The sequence below is a fragment of the Eleginops maclovinus genome, chromosome 8, assembly GCF_036324505.1.
Source record: "Eleginops maclovinus isolate JMC-PN-2008 ecotype Puerto Natales chromosome 8, JC_Emac_rtc_rv5, whole genome shotgun sequence".
In the NCBI taxonomy this organism is placed as follows: domain Eukaryota; kingdom Metazoa; phylum Chordata; class Actinopteri; order Perciformes; family Eleginopidae; genus Eleginops; species Eleginops maclovinus.
In genome coordinates this window covers 22,216,072-22,229,496 of record NC_086356.1, presented here as the reverse complement: position 1 = coordinate 22,229,496, position 13,425 = coordinate 22,216,072, and the positions used below count along the sequence as shown (strand labels likewise).

Genomic DNA, 13,425 nt, shown 5'->3' with positions numbered 1-13,425 from the left:
GTTTCTCAGTCCAAGCGCCAGGATGCTGCAGCCATCTGGACACATATGCATCAAATCCTGACAGACATTCGTGCAAGATTTCCAAATCCCAAGCAAACAATATAAAAACAGAAAGAACTTTTTCCTTGCCTGTGCTGTTCCTCCCCAGCTGGGATTCAAGGATGCAACCTGGAATTTCTTTCCAACATCACATTGGAAGGGTGCCCCTGATGGCATTGGGGCAACAGTGAAGAGATGTGCTGACAGTATAGTTCTTAGAGGTCAGAACATCGTTGATGGCAAAGACTTCTATGAGAAGGTCTCCAACAGCCTAAGTGGCATCCATCTTCAACTTGTCACCAGTGATGATTTCCAGGCTTATGACATTCTCCTTACCCAACCATTGAAATCTATCCCTGGAACAAGGAAGATCCATCAAGTTGTGGCTGAGGGCAGTGTCATCCATTGTAGGCACACTTCCTGTTTTTGCAATGTACCACGCATCTGTCCTTGCTTCAGTCCAGTTACCCATGCTTGGGATTGCATCCTTCAAGTCACTGCTGCAAAGAGTCCTCTGGCGATATTGATGGAGTCCATGGAAAATGAACCCAGTGGAGTGCCTGAGGGCACAGCAACTGGGATAGGCCCCAGTGATATCCAGAGGGAAGATTGGCTTGTTGTGATGTACGACCAGTACTGGTGGCTTGCAAAAGCATTATCTGTTGATGCAGAGCATCAGGATGTTGAAGTCGAATTTTTTCATCCTCATGGGCCAAATGTCCATTTTCAACAAAAAAAGGGAAGCCCAGATATCTGCTTTGTTCCCTTACCGGATGTTCTGGTGAAGCTGTGCACCATCTTCACCGGCTCGCTTAAGCAGCACCAGGGAGATATATCAGATTTCTCCTGAGGTAATGGACTACATAGAGGGGGAACATGTGTCACGTCTGTGTTGAACCATCCCTGGCCACGCCCCCTCTCGTCACTTTGACACTCAAACACCTCCCTGACCTCTGCAGCCACGTCAGTCCTCCCCACGACTACATCTCGTCATAGCTCACAGTTTGCCAGGATTACCAGATTGTTGGACTTTTAGTTTGTTGTGCTGTTTAGTCCTGTTTGCCTCACTCTCGTAGTGAGGTTCCAAGTTTCTTCCTGCGCAACAGTGCATTTGAGTTTAGTCAGTAGTTCTTAGTTTAGCCCCCGTATCTTTTGTGCTTTCCTGTTTATAACATTTCTCATGTGTTTTGAATCCTGAGTCCCATTTGTGAACATCTCCTGTGTTTTGAATCCTGAGTCCCGTTTGTGAACATCTCCTGTGTTTTGAATTCTGAGTTGCCTGTTTTTGCTCGTGTTTCCTCTGTTAACCCTGTACTGCCAGTACTATTAAAACTCCCATAACAGTTATCTTTGTGTCGTCTGCCAATTCGTGACAACATGTTAATCATCTCTTACCTGATTAGTAAACTGTTCCTGAATACATTGTCCCTTTCTTAGCCGTTATTCAAGAAAATAATTCTAAATATCAAGTGTCTTCGAGTATTAGAGTTTTGTGAAAGTTCAGAAAGACATTTTGGATGAGATTTTTCCAGTTGGTGATGATTTTATCGTTCCTGCAATTTTAATTAGTCAACTCTATCAGTGCCCTGTCAACTCTGTTTGTGCGTTGTCAACTCCGTCAGATCACTTTTTTTTAACTATTTCTTTAAAGGGGCATCTGTTTTATTCCTTGAAGGATATATGTTCAGAGACTAACACATGTCCAACGTTCATGTGTATTTCTTATGCTTAAAAATGTCACTGTTAAGTCTGGAGGTTAAAGACAAATGTATCTGATTCTTAAAGTTTTCTGGCTCAACCAAGCTCCAGAAATGTTCAGCATGCTGTTGAGATTTCAGCTGTATGTCGTTTTGGAGGTTTAAAAGTTACATTTCCATTTCCACAGGATCGATACAGAAAAGGTCTGCCATCTGCCCAGAAATCTGACTAATGTCCACATTCATGAATGGGTTGGCAATTAATGTCACACAGGGCTCAAGTCTCTGAACTAGGGCTGTTCGATTTTGCCCAAAAATGAAATCTCGATTTTCTTCTCTCCAAATCCGATTTTCGATTACGATTACGATTATTTTGTGAAATGACAAAAGGCAAAGAAATTATTTCAAATATGCTGCTTTTTTATTGAACATTTGCCCCATTGGGCTTTAAGTGCAAACTTTACTCTTATTAACCAAAAATGAATGAATAAAGTGCAAAACTCTTTTTGTAAAATAAATAAAGTTTGAAAAAATATAAGTTTTATCTCTGAGAAAAAAAAAAAATCAGCAAATCAGCACTTGCGAACATATTAAATAAAACAAGACATTTACTAATTAAACTAAACTGGGTCTTTGCATGCTAAATAATAATGTAACCCATGAAGGAGGTAGAGGTGTGTAATGTCAGTCAGTCAGTCATTACATTTGTTATTCACATTTGCAAGTTTTTTGCAAGGAACACAAGCCGGTCTACGGCATCTGGCTTGAGGGATGCCCGGTGGCATGTTACAACGCCCCCTCCAACACTAAAGAGCCTCTCCGATGGGGCACTTGTCGCAGGTATTGAGAGGTATTTCCTGGCTAACTTGCAGAGCCTTGGGAAATTTTCTTCGTGTTTCTTCCACCACTGAAGTGGATCAGCATCCTCGCTTATCTCAGAGATCAACAGGTAGGTTGCCAGCTCAGTTCTAATTCTGTCTGCCTTTGACAAGGAGGAGGGAGCGGGCGTTTTCTTCGGGAAGAAACTTGACAAGCTCCTCCGCTTCTTCAGCACAGGACCAGGCTCAGCTGCAGCTACTTCTTCTTCTTCCTGGCGCACCGGCACAGCAGTGCCAGGCTCAGTGGGCATCAAAGACAGCAGCTCTGTGACAGCTCTCTCCTTAATGTATTCCACCCTGGTAGGGTTGATGTATGTCGTGCGGAACCTGGGATCCATCAGCGAGGCTATGTCCAAGAGTTCGTCTTTGTCTGGGTCACTGTATTTTTCAGTCATGTAATGCAGGATGTTTTCTTTGATTTTTTTGGTGAGCTCAGTGTCTTCGTCTTCTGGTTTGAGAAGACTGCTTCTGAACATGCTGAGTGTTGGTTTGATGAAAGAGACAGTCACATAACTCTCCCCAGATAAAGCGTCTGTGAAATCCTGCAGTGGTTTAATTGCTTTATTCACAGACTCCAAAATCTCAACATCTTGCCAGGTGGGCACGAGGTGCCTGCATTTTTTGTCCGACCCCAGGACACGTGCTATGGCTCTCTCTTGTTCCAGGACACGCTCGATCATCGCTTGCCTGGAGCCCCACCTAGTTAGGGACTCCGTGATGAGCTGATGGACAGGTAGGCCGAGCTCTGCCTGCACTGCTGCCAGCTCCCTCCTCCTTTTCCAGCTGTGTGAGAAAGAACTGACAACCTTCTTGCAAATCCCGGTGGCACGATCAATCCTTGGGTCTTTGACAGCATTCACTATATAAAAGAAATACAGAAGAAAGAAACAAGACTGAGAAATTGTTTCACCATTAAAATGTTGATTCAAAACAAAACAAAAAACAGACAGGAGTTATGTGTGTCCTGTATACATTTTGTCAAAATATTTCAAAATAAATGCATTCATTCAATCATTTATTATCTTACCTTTTATTAAAATGATCTTTTCACACAACCACATGCCTCCCCCCCCCCCCCCCCCCCCCCTCTCTCTCACACGCACGCACAGACACAAATTATATGTAGATACTTACTGATGGCGTTGTGAAGTTTATGGCCAAAGCACTGTAGGTTGGGCCACTCGTTAAGCCTCAGAGCCTTTGTCATATTAGTGCCACTGTCTGTGGTCATGCATACGAGGCGGTCTTCACTCAGATTCCAGGACTCCAGTCCATCTCTCAACCCCTGGGCGATTTCTTCACCCATGTGGTCGCTTGGGAAGAAAGACGTTTGTAGGCAGGCATTTTCAAGACACCAATCGTCGGTGATAAAGTGCACTGTCAAACTCAGGTATGGTTGCATAGTGCGACTGGACCACAAGTCAGTAGTAGCGGAAAAGAACTGTACATCTTCCAGCCTCTTTGTCACTTTCGAACGAGTTGTGTTGTACAGACGGGGCAAGACAACTTCGCCAAAATGTTTTCGCCCTGGTAACTTGTAGCGGGGATCCAGCGTATTAAGCAAATGTTGGAAGCCAGCCTTTTCTACCGTATATATTGGGACCATGTCTGTTGCGATGTGGAACGCGACTGCATCCGTAATAGATTGCCACCTCCTGTCAGTCCTATCGTACGGTACACCAGGCGAAAATGAAGCTGACAGAGTAACTTGCTTTGGTTGGGGTGGTGGTGTAGCCGCATCCGCGTGCCCTTGTGCAGTCCGCTCTGCAACACACTGCTGCCATTCCGATGGGTGGTTTTTTTGGAGGTGTTGAAATAAATTTGTTGTGCTGTTTTTAACTGCCACGGACTTCCGACAGAGTTTACAAAGCGGAGTACTTTGCTCTTCATCCGAAGCGTCGAAGGCGAACCACTTCCATACAACGGACTTGCTCTTCTTTCTATCCACTAACTCCAACGCCGACATGTTTGTTTACAAATGTGTAGGAACTAGAAAGAGCGCCATGGGGAGGTCAGAGGCGAAAGTAAGTAAGGCAAACCAGTGCAGCCAAAAATGTATCTGGCGCAGCCATAGACAGTAGGGGGCGCAGCCCAGACAAATGAACGGGGACTGTAGCGTAGAAGTTAGTTAAAGTGAAAAATCGATTTTACGATTTTCACGTTTTAACATCGTTCTAAATACATAATCGCAATTACGATTTAAAATCGATTAATCGAACAGCCCTACTCTGAACCTGTCTGCAAACTCCTGGCCAAGCTTGATCAAGAGGTCACAGTACTTCTCTGGGTTCAAAGCATCAGCTACCCCTGCATGGGTTTCCAAAACCTTTGTGACAGAGGGGAAATGCTGGAATCTTTTGGCCTTCAACTGTTGGATGAAAAAGGCCAGTTTTGCGCTGAACGCGTTAACAGCACTGATCATGTTGCAGACGTCTTTCTCTTTACCTTGCAACTGTACGTTCAAGTTATTCATTTTCTCAGTTACATCTGTCAAAAACGCAAGATCCCACACTGCATCAGATAACAAGGTGGTGTCCTCCCCCCTCTCTTCCAAGAAAATCTTGATTTCACCCAGCAAGGAAAAGAAACGTTGCAGTACTTTACCCTTACTGAGCCATCTGATGTCAGTGTGGAGCAGGAGATCTCCATAGGCCACAGTGCATTCCTCCAGGAATTGCTTGACGGTCCTGTGTTGCTTAGCCTTTGCTCTGATGGAGTTGATCATCTTGACAACCGGCTCCATGACATGTTCAAATCCCATGACCTTCGCGCATAAAGCCTGTTGGTGAATTATGCAATGGTAGGCCAGAAATGGCGGAAACTCCGGGTCTGCTTTGCATCGGGCAACAAATCCAGTGTGACGACCTGTCATCGCTGGTGCTCCGTCAGTGGTTATTGACACCAGCTTTTCAATAGGGATCTTCTGTTCCGTGAAGTAGTTCTTCACAGCATTGTAAATATCGACTCCCCTTGTTGTAGTTTTCAATGAAAGTAAAGTCAAAAACTCTTCATGCGCAGTGAAATCATCAAAAACCATGCGGATGAAAACAGCCAGCTGGGCTGTATCGCTCGCGTCAACAGATTCATCCAGCTGAATAGAAAACCATTTACACCTGTTAATGTCAGTTACCAACTGTCTTCCCGCATCCACAGCCAGTGCAGACACTCTCCTTGCCATTGTATTTGCACCAAGTTGTACATCAGCAAAAGCAGACAATATTTCTGTCTTACATTTATGGTCCTTGAATAACGTTTCAGCCACCGCGGTCATGGCCTCCTTTACAACACTGCCATCAGTGAAGGCCTTTTTGCGTTTTGTCAGGATGTGCGCCACTTTAAACGAAGCCTCCGTACAAGCAGTAGCCTTCTGTGCTGGTCTGGTAAAAACAGACTGCTGTCGTTGTAGCTGTATTTTCAGGTCCTTTATCTTTTCTTTTCGTAGATTGCTACCAGCGGGAAAGTTCCGTGAGAAGGTGCTGTGGACTGTGGTGAAATGGCGCTCCACATTGCATTTTTTACCGACCGCCACGCTTACTCCGCAGATCAAACAAACACACTTGTCCTTTACACTTGTGAAACAAAAGTCTATTTCCCAATTCTTGTGAAAAAAGTATGTTTTCCGCCTCTTGTTGCATTCAGCGGCCATGGTCAAGCTAATGCCCGTTCGGTGTTTTGCCGCGTTTACATCGGAGGTCGGAGGTCGGAACTGGGAGTGACGTCACATTCGAGGTCGGAAAAGATGGACGCGCCTTGTTTACAGATTTAGCAATTACCTCGGGTTAGCCATTGTTAGCAATACCGGTTGATAGCAGCGCTCTGTGTCATATTTTGTGAAAACAAATATCGTAGCAACATATCTTCAGATAGAAGATGAGCGGTACTTTATGTACAGATGACAAATGAAATTGGCATATTATGAAAATTTGTGTTTAAATGTTATATATACAGTCTATGGTTTAAATGTAAACTATTTGGCGAGCTACTTTGAAGGGGGCGGCGAGCGACTGGTAGCTCGCGAGCGACGTGTTGGAGACAGCTGCATTAAATGAACACACATAGCTGAGCCACATCCACAGCAACAGTGGATTCATCGACTTGCAGAGAAAAATACTCACATGTGTCAATATCATTCCTCAATTGCTGTTCAACATCCTCCGCCATTCCCTCGCATCACCGTGTAACAGAATTTCTTGATAGCTGCACATCCTGAATAGCAGACACAATCTCCTTTCAATTTTTAAAATCGGCAAAAAGTGCATCTGCAGCTTCCATGAACGCTTCTTTCACAATCTCACCATCCTTAAAAGATTTCTTTCCTTTTGCAAGAACACGACAGACACGATAAGAAGCTATGGTTGCAGCCTTACTCGTGGTATTGGGCCTGGTAAAAATGGACTGTTGTGCTGCTAGCTGACTTTTCAATTCCTTGACTTTTCGGGCGCGCAGTGGTGATTTAGCTGGGAAGTTTGTATCGTAGCTCTTGTGGACCGTCTTGAAATGCTGCTCCAAATTCCCTTTCTTTGGTAAAGCCACATTTACATTGCAGATAAGACAGATGGACTTGGCATTCGAATACACAAAACAATAATCCTCCTCCCACTCTGAATGAAAATGATAAGTTTTAGATGTTTTAGCTTCTGCTGCCATGGTAGTATCCACTCGCTCTATTCAGGCTTCTCGCGCCCTTCCGAGTCCTTAGTTACAACCTAGCAACCATACCCTGCATGTGCAGGTAGAAAGAAGCGCGTGAGATTTTTTCTTTGATTATGCCTGATCTACCTTACTACAGCTGTACAAATCTACACACTGCTTCACGCGATCAGCAGTTCATTGTGCCTATTTAAGAAGTTTTAATTTAGCCCTATTTTACACAACAGTAGGAGGATAGCCTACACACAACATGTTCTCGCGATCGACTAGAACTCAGCCCGCGATCTACTGGTATATATATATATATATATATACAGGGTGCGATTTGTAGGGGGGGATGGTGAGGATTTCCCCCCCTCTGGTTTTCCTATCCCTACCTCTGCTAAATTATTTTTATCTCCGGTGGGGACAAGGATTTCCCCCCCTTGATAGCGATGAATGCAACTTAACTGCTAGACTACTTAAACTCTTGAAATCTAACGATCTTCAGTGTCTTTACATCAGAGTAGGCTATTCAGCAGCCTTCTGGCAGACGGTGCATATTTCTGAACGTCATCGAAAACAAAAACATTGTAACATTTTTGTGCGGGAACTTCGCAGGAAAAACAGCGCTGAACCAAACATGAAACGCGTTCAGAGCAGCATATCATCTTACTTTACAGGACCCATTTGCAGAATTGTGGATAGAAGAGGGCCGAAATGCTGCAGACAATGCCCCGATAGGAAAAACGAAAAAGCCACCACAAATTTGTCACCAGAGCCGACTGTTTACTTTGTCTAGTTTTCCAGACCTGTCCCTGAGTGTTGACAGCACGTTGTGCTATTTAGTGAATTATTTTGAGTGTTTGATTTAAGTTAATTGGAGGGTCTTTTCATGGAGAGCATTGATGCTGTTCTATGGTGCTTTCTGCCTGTTAGTGCGTACGCATGTTTTTGTGACGTTGAATAGAAATCCATGTCTGGGTTATTAAAAGTTTTGCCATGTTGTGATGGGGACTAATCCACGGACCCGAAAAAAGGGCCTGTCTACTTTTTGCGTTTTTTTCTCCCTAGTTATGCAAGTTAAAAGTCCAATGTTCTTGTCTATGAATAAATTAAAAAAAACATCCCCCCCTCTGTTTTTTTGTCAAATCGCACCCTGTATATATATATATATATATATATATAAATGTATATATATATATATATATATATATATAAATGTATATATATATATATATAAATGTGTATATATATATATATATGTAGCCCCTTTTACCCCTGATCGATAGAGGGCAGGGCCCTAGGTTCTTTAACCTAACATGAATACTTTTTTGAATAGTTTAGATTCCCTAAATTAATTGATTAAAATGTAACCAGTACCCTTAACTACGAACAACACATTTAAACATACACAGTGACATAAACACTACACATAAATAAACAAACAAAAATGTATGATTTCAAATGTTTACTTGCTTTAGAATAAAGTGAAACAGTCACAACATGGCTATATACACGTATTAACCTAAGCCGGCATTCTAAATGAAAGAAAACAAAGAAACCAAAGAAACCCCCGTTGCAGGCCTGATGACGCCGCGTACTCCTCTTCACTCCCTATGAGCGAACGAGGACCGTACTCACGTACAGGTGAGTGGTGGGTGACGTCGGTAGTGTGTCGGTAGTGTTCCAGGGAGAACCCCGAGAGTCCATGAAAAGTCCGCGGCAACGGCACTCGTCCTTGGCGTGTTGCCTTGGTTCCTCCTGGCCGGAGGAAGGCGAACGAAGCCCGTCGGCGCCTCTGCCCGGTCCGCGGTCCCCAAGAAGCTGGTCCTAGCAGCGATGCTGGCTGCGTTAACCAACCGCCACTCATTCCAACTGGTTAAGTTGGTAGTCGGACTCGAACTCCGCTGGGTGAACCAAACTGTAAAGCTGATATGTCATCCGCTTTAGCTGAAAACTATTATTCACATGTCCTCTTTGGACACGTCTTTTCCTCCTCTCTCTTTTTCCCAACTCCCGCGCGTTTCCCTGACCTCTCACCCTCACTTCCCCATTACGCCCCCTCCTGGCGGGATGGCCACATTACAGATAAACAAACAGATATATACAACATATAAATCACAAAACACAATAGCAAAATAGCAACCTAACAAAACATTACGAAAAACAATAAACTATGTATATACTCATGAGTACTCAAAACCCTGATTTTAACCCGGTTACACCCTCCCCCTTCTAAAAGGTCTGTATGTCCTCATACAACACTAAAAAGACTCAAACTAAGGGGTATGAAGAGTGACAAATGTTGCTTTATGTATGTCCAATCTTAATGACAATACCTCTGTGAACAATGGTCAAAGGCTGATCTCTGGATCTACCCGGCTCATCATATGTAAGCCTGACTGTTGGCTTTACAGCTCTCTTGGGCCTAAATCAGTCTCTTGATAACCTTGGCCTGGTTTTCAGAGTTTTGACACTTTCCTGCATAATGCCCACTCTCCCCACAACGGTAACAGAAATTCTCCTCTGCAACCCTTGGTGGTCCATGGGGAGAACGGGAGTCATATTTCGAAGCTTCTACTGTTGAGACTGCGGCCGCAGTCTCCTTGTTAGTTACCTTATGGGTGAACTTCGTTTGTAGCCGCTTCATTTGCTTTCTCAATGCCTTTAGCTCAGAGTCAGAACCAGGCTCACTGTGCAGAGATGCATTGAAGGGCGTTGTCTCCACATGTTCAAACATGGCTTGGTCTGGCCTAGTCACCACAGCAGCTACCAGGGCCTTGAGCTCTTTTAGTTCTGCCCTTAAGCCCTGGATTTCAGCCTGTTTAACGTCAATCTCTGGCTTAACATGAACACTTTGCACAGCGGGATTGAGCCTTTTCCTTGAGGCCTCATACTCCTCTTCTGTCCTTAACTCTTTCAACAACTGGAGAAAAGTTGGCGGCTTGTCTCTCCTTTCTCTTAGGCGGAGATTGACCAACATCAAGTCAGATGCTACAGCACCTCTCAACAGCTGCTCTAGCCGTACTTTATCTACTCTGTCCAGCAGGACACCACCTTTCTTAATCACTTTATCTAGCGACCGCTCAAGACGCCTCAGGAAGTCAGAGAGCTTCTCGCCTGACTGCTGCTGCATTGAGCGAAACGCAAAGTACAGATCATCTCCAGACTCTGCTGTCCCAAACACATGCTCAACTGCCTCCAGGCACTGTTCAGGGCTAACATCAGGATTGCTGGCTCTGGCTGCTTTAACTATTTCCAGCGCGGGACCTTTAAGGCTCTCCATTAGTCTACGTCTTTTCTCCTTAACAGAACAATCACACTCCTCGACCATAAGCCATGCTTGCTCTAGCCAGTGTTCAAACTGCTCTTCACCTGCTGGAATGGGCAGGGTTCCAGAAAAAATGCGTAGGCGGCGATAGCTTCCATGATCAATAGTGGGCTTTGTCTTGTCAAGCAAATCACCAAGTGCACGCAGAATGGACTCAGTTTGGCTACTGGGGGAAACTGGAGTAGGGGACCTGCTCTGGGGTTTCTCCCCTGTCCTTTCCTCAGCCTGCTGTGCTCCGGCTAGCAACTCACTGAAACTATCTACCGGTGCAGATAGGGCTTCACCCACTATGACTATAGGCCACGCCTCATTACCATCAGTAGGCATCACTTCAGCAGGAACATTTTCCCTCTTTAGATCTTCACGACACTCACACAGGATCATATACCTGTTGCGCCTCATGTTGTAATTCCTACCTCGGACACGAACACGTCCCAGACATTTAACAGTGTGCAGGGTCTCTTCAATTTGTGTGACTTCCACATCTTCTCGAATGAGAACCATGAGTGCATGAGCCTCATCCAATACTTCTCCACGGCACCAGCCCTTTAGCTCTGACACAAGCTCAGCTTGACTTTCCATTCTCACATTTTAGTAAAAAATATATATAATATATATAAAAAATATATATATTTACTGCAGCTTTAATTTCACTAGTATTTAACTGGTACTGATTATCTTGAAAACCCAAACTTATCCCAGCGGTGCCTCCATTTTATGTAGCCCCTTTTACCCCTGATCGATAGAGGGCAGGGCCCTAGGTTCTTTAACCTAACATGAATACTTTTTTGAATAGTTTAGATTCCCTAAATTAATTGATTAAAATGTAACCAGTACCCTTAACTACGAACAACACATTTAAACATACACAGTGACATAAACACTACACATAAATAAACAAACAAAAATGTATGATTTCAAATGTTTACTTGCTTTAGAATAAAGTGAAACAGTCACAACATGGCTATATACACGTATTAACCTAAGCCGGCATTCTAAATGAAAGAAAACAAAGAAACCAAAGAAACCCCCGTTGCAGGCCTGATGACGCCGCGTACTCCTCTTCACTCCCTATGAGCGAACGAGGACCGTACTCACGTACAGGTGAGTGGTGGGTGACGTCGGTAGTGTGTCGGTAGTGTTCCAGGGAGAACCCCGAGAGTCCATGAAAAGTCCGCGGCAACGGCACTCGTCCTTGGCGTGTTGCCTTGGTTCCTCCTGGCCGGAGGAAGGCGAACGAAGCCCGTCGGCGCCTCTGCCCGGTCCGCGGTCCCCAAGAAGCTGGTCCTAGCAGCGATGCTGGCTGCGTTAACCAACCGCCACTCATTCCAACTGGTTAAGTTGGTAGTCGGACTCGAACTCCGCTGGGTGAACCAAACTGTAAAGCTGATATGTCATCCGCTTTAGCTGAAAACTATTATTCACATGTCCTCTTTGGACACGTCTTTTCCTCCTCTCTCTTTTTCCCAACTCCCGCGCGTTTCCCTGACCTCTCACCCTCACTTCCCCATTACGCCCCCTCCTGGCGGGATGGCCACATTACAGATAAACAAACAGATATATACAACATATAAATCACAAAACACAATAGCAAAATAGCAACCTAACAAAACATTACGAAAAACAATAAACTATGTATATACTCATGAGTACTCAAAACCCTGATTTTAACCCGGTTACATATAATATATATATAATATATATAAATGTATATATATATATACACACTATACGCACCCAATTCACAAAATATGCTCACTAGGCACGTTGCGTAGGGCCCTGCAAACTCACAGAGCGCTGTTGGCGGTTTTGAGACGATGCGTACTTGCTGGTATTGCGCAATACACAATTGTGGAGCTTCTCAACTCCGAAACGTTTAAGCAGATTTTGAATTCGCCATCGATTTTCGTAAAACTGCTAATGTTTGAAATCCATACCCTTGATTTCTCGCCTCAAAGGGAATTTGTAGTGATGAAATAGCATACGAAAATAGTAAAAACGTACCATTGTCCAATGACGTCGAATAATTTTCCGCTCTTCGCTTGAATGCCGAAATAAATGCTGGGATATATTCACTGCCGAGTTAAAACAAGTTTGCATCCGATGCATCCTTGGTAAAATGGGCGTGTCGAGAACATTTCCGGGAATGCATCCGGGAACCCCGTGGGAAAAAACAAAACAAAAGACCGTGACAACGTGACCCTCCGTCGCGCTGCTCGCACACGTCAGATTGCATGTGCATCAACGGCATCAGCAAGATGAAGCGGAGTTATCCATCGGGAGTGAAAAGAGAAAAAAGAAAGTGCATGAAATGAACAGCAGCAACAGCAGTCAGGTAACTCTCCCCTCCGGGTGGGAGAGTGGGAGGGACGGGGCTAGTCCGTGTTTGACCTACATAACAGGGCGGTGAGCCCTGGGTGAACCCCGGACGGTCTCCGTGTTTGTCTTGGTAGCTTCTGTAATTTAAGTGTTATATCAATCGCTCTGAGTGTAGTTACAACTGCACTTATACAAAATGGAAAGTAATGGATAAATATTTAAAAATTTTGAATTTTGTTTGTTTGGAAAAAAGGTACCTAAATCTTTTTTTTACGGTGCTCTTAATTCCCTAACAAGCACCAGATTTCAGTCGTCCCCATGGAGGGACGCCCAAATAACAGGCACAGTGACCCACTTTTAAATATGTTGTACAGCAAGACAGAAGCTAGCTCAACCCTAAAGCAACATTCTCCCAACCAATTGAAGCAGACGGGCCCCCCACTTAACGGACGTAGGGGACTGAGTTATGCGCGAGGTCCATTAAAAGCCAATTGTTTTTTCTCCCCCCCAAAGACAAGTCCGAAGGTTC

The 13,425-nt window shown here is 44.3% G+C and overlaps 2 protein-coding genes across 2 annotated transcripts; both read right to left on the bottom strand.

The window, feature by feature from the left end:
• Positions 1-2,155: 2,155 nt before the first annotated feature.
• On the bottom strand, positions 2,156-4,270 carry LOC134868690 (E3 SUMO-protein ligase ZBED1-like). Its single transcript, XM_063889971.1, has 2 exons — positions 3,749-4,270; positions 2,156-3,473 (listed from the first exon to the last, which is right to left on the bottom strand). Exons 1-2 carry the CDS (start codon positions 4,218-4,220, stop codon positions 2,449-2,451), a joined length of 1,497 nt encoding a protein of 498 aa, XP_063746041.1. The 5' UTR covers positions 4,221-4,270; the 3' UTR covers positions 2,156-2,448.
• A 5,404-nt stretch (positions 4,271-9,674) lies between these two features.
• LOC134868791 (paraneoplastic antigen Ma2-like) lies at positions 9,675-11,159 on the bottom strand. The gene has a single exon (XM_063890093.1). It carries the CDS (start codon positions 11,157-11,159, stop codon positions 9,675-9,677), a length of 1,485 nt encoding a protein of 494 aa, XP_063746163.1.
• Positions 11,160-13,425: the final 2,266 nt, after the last annotated feature.

Excerpts from the sequence above, each read along its gene's own strand:
- LOC134868690 (XM_063889971.1), bottom strand. The coding sequence starts at position 4,220 with ATGGTCCCAATATATACGGTAGAAAAGGCTGGCTTCCAACATTTGCTT. Across the intron at positions 3,474-3,748 it reads TAAACTTCACAACGCCATCA|TGAATGCTGTCAAAGACCCA; the intron begins GTAAGTATCTAC and ends TCTTTTATATAG.
- LOC134868791 (XM_063890093.1), bottom strand. The coding sequence starts at position 11,159 with ATGGAAAGTCAAGCTGAGCTTGTGTCAGAGCTAAAGGGCTGGTGCCGT.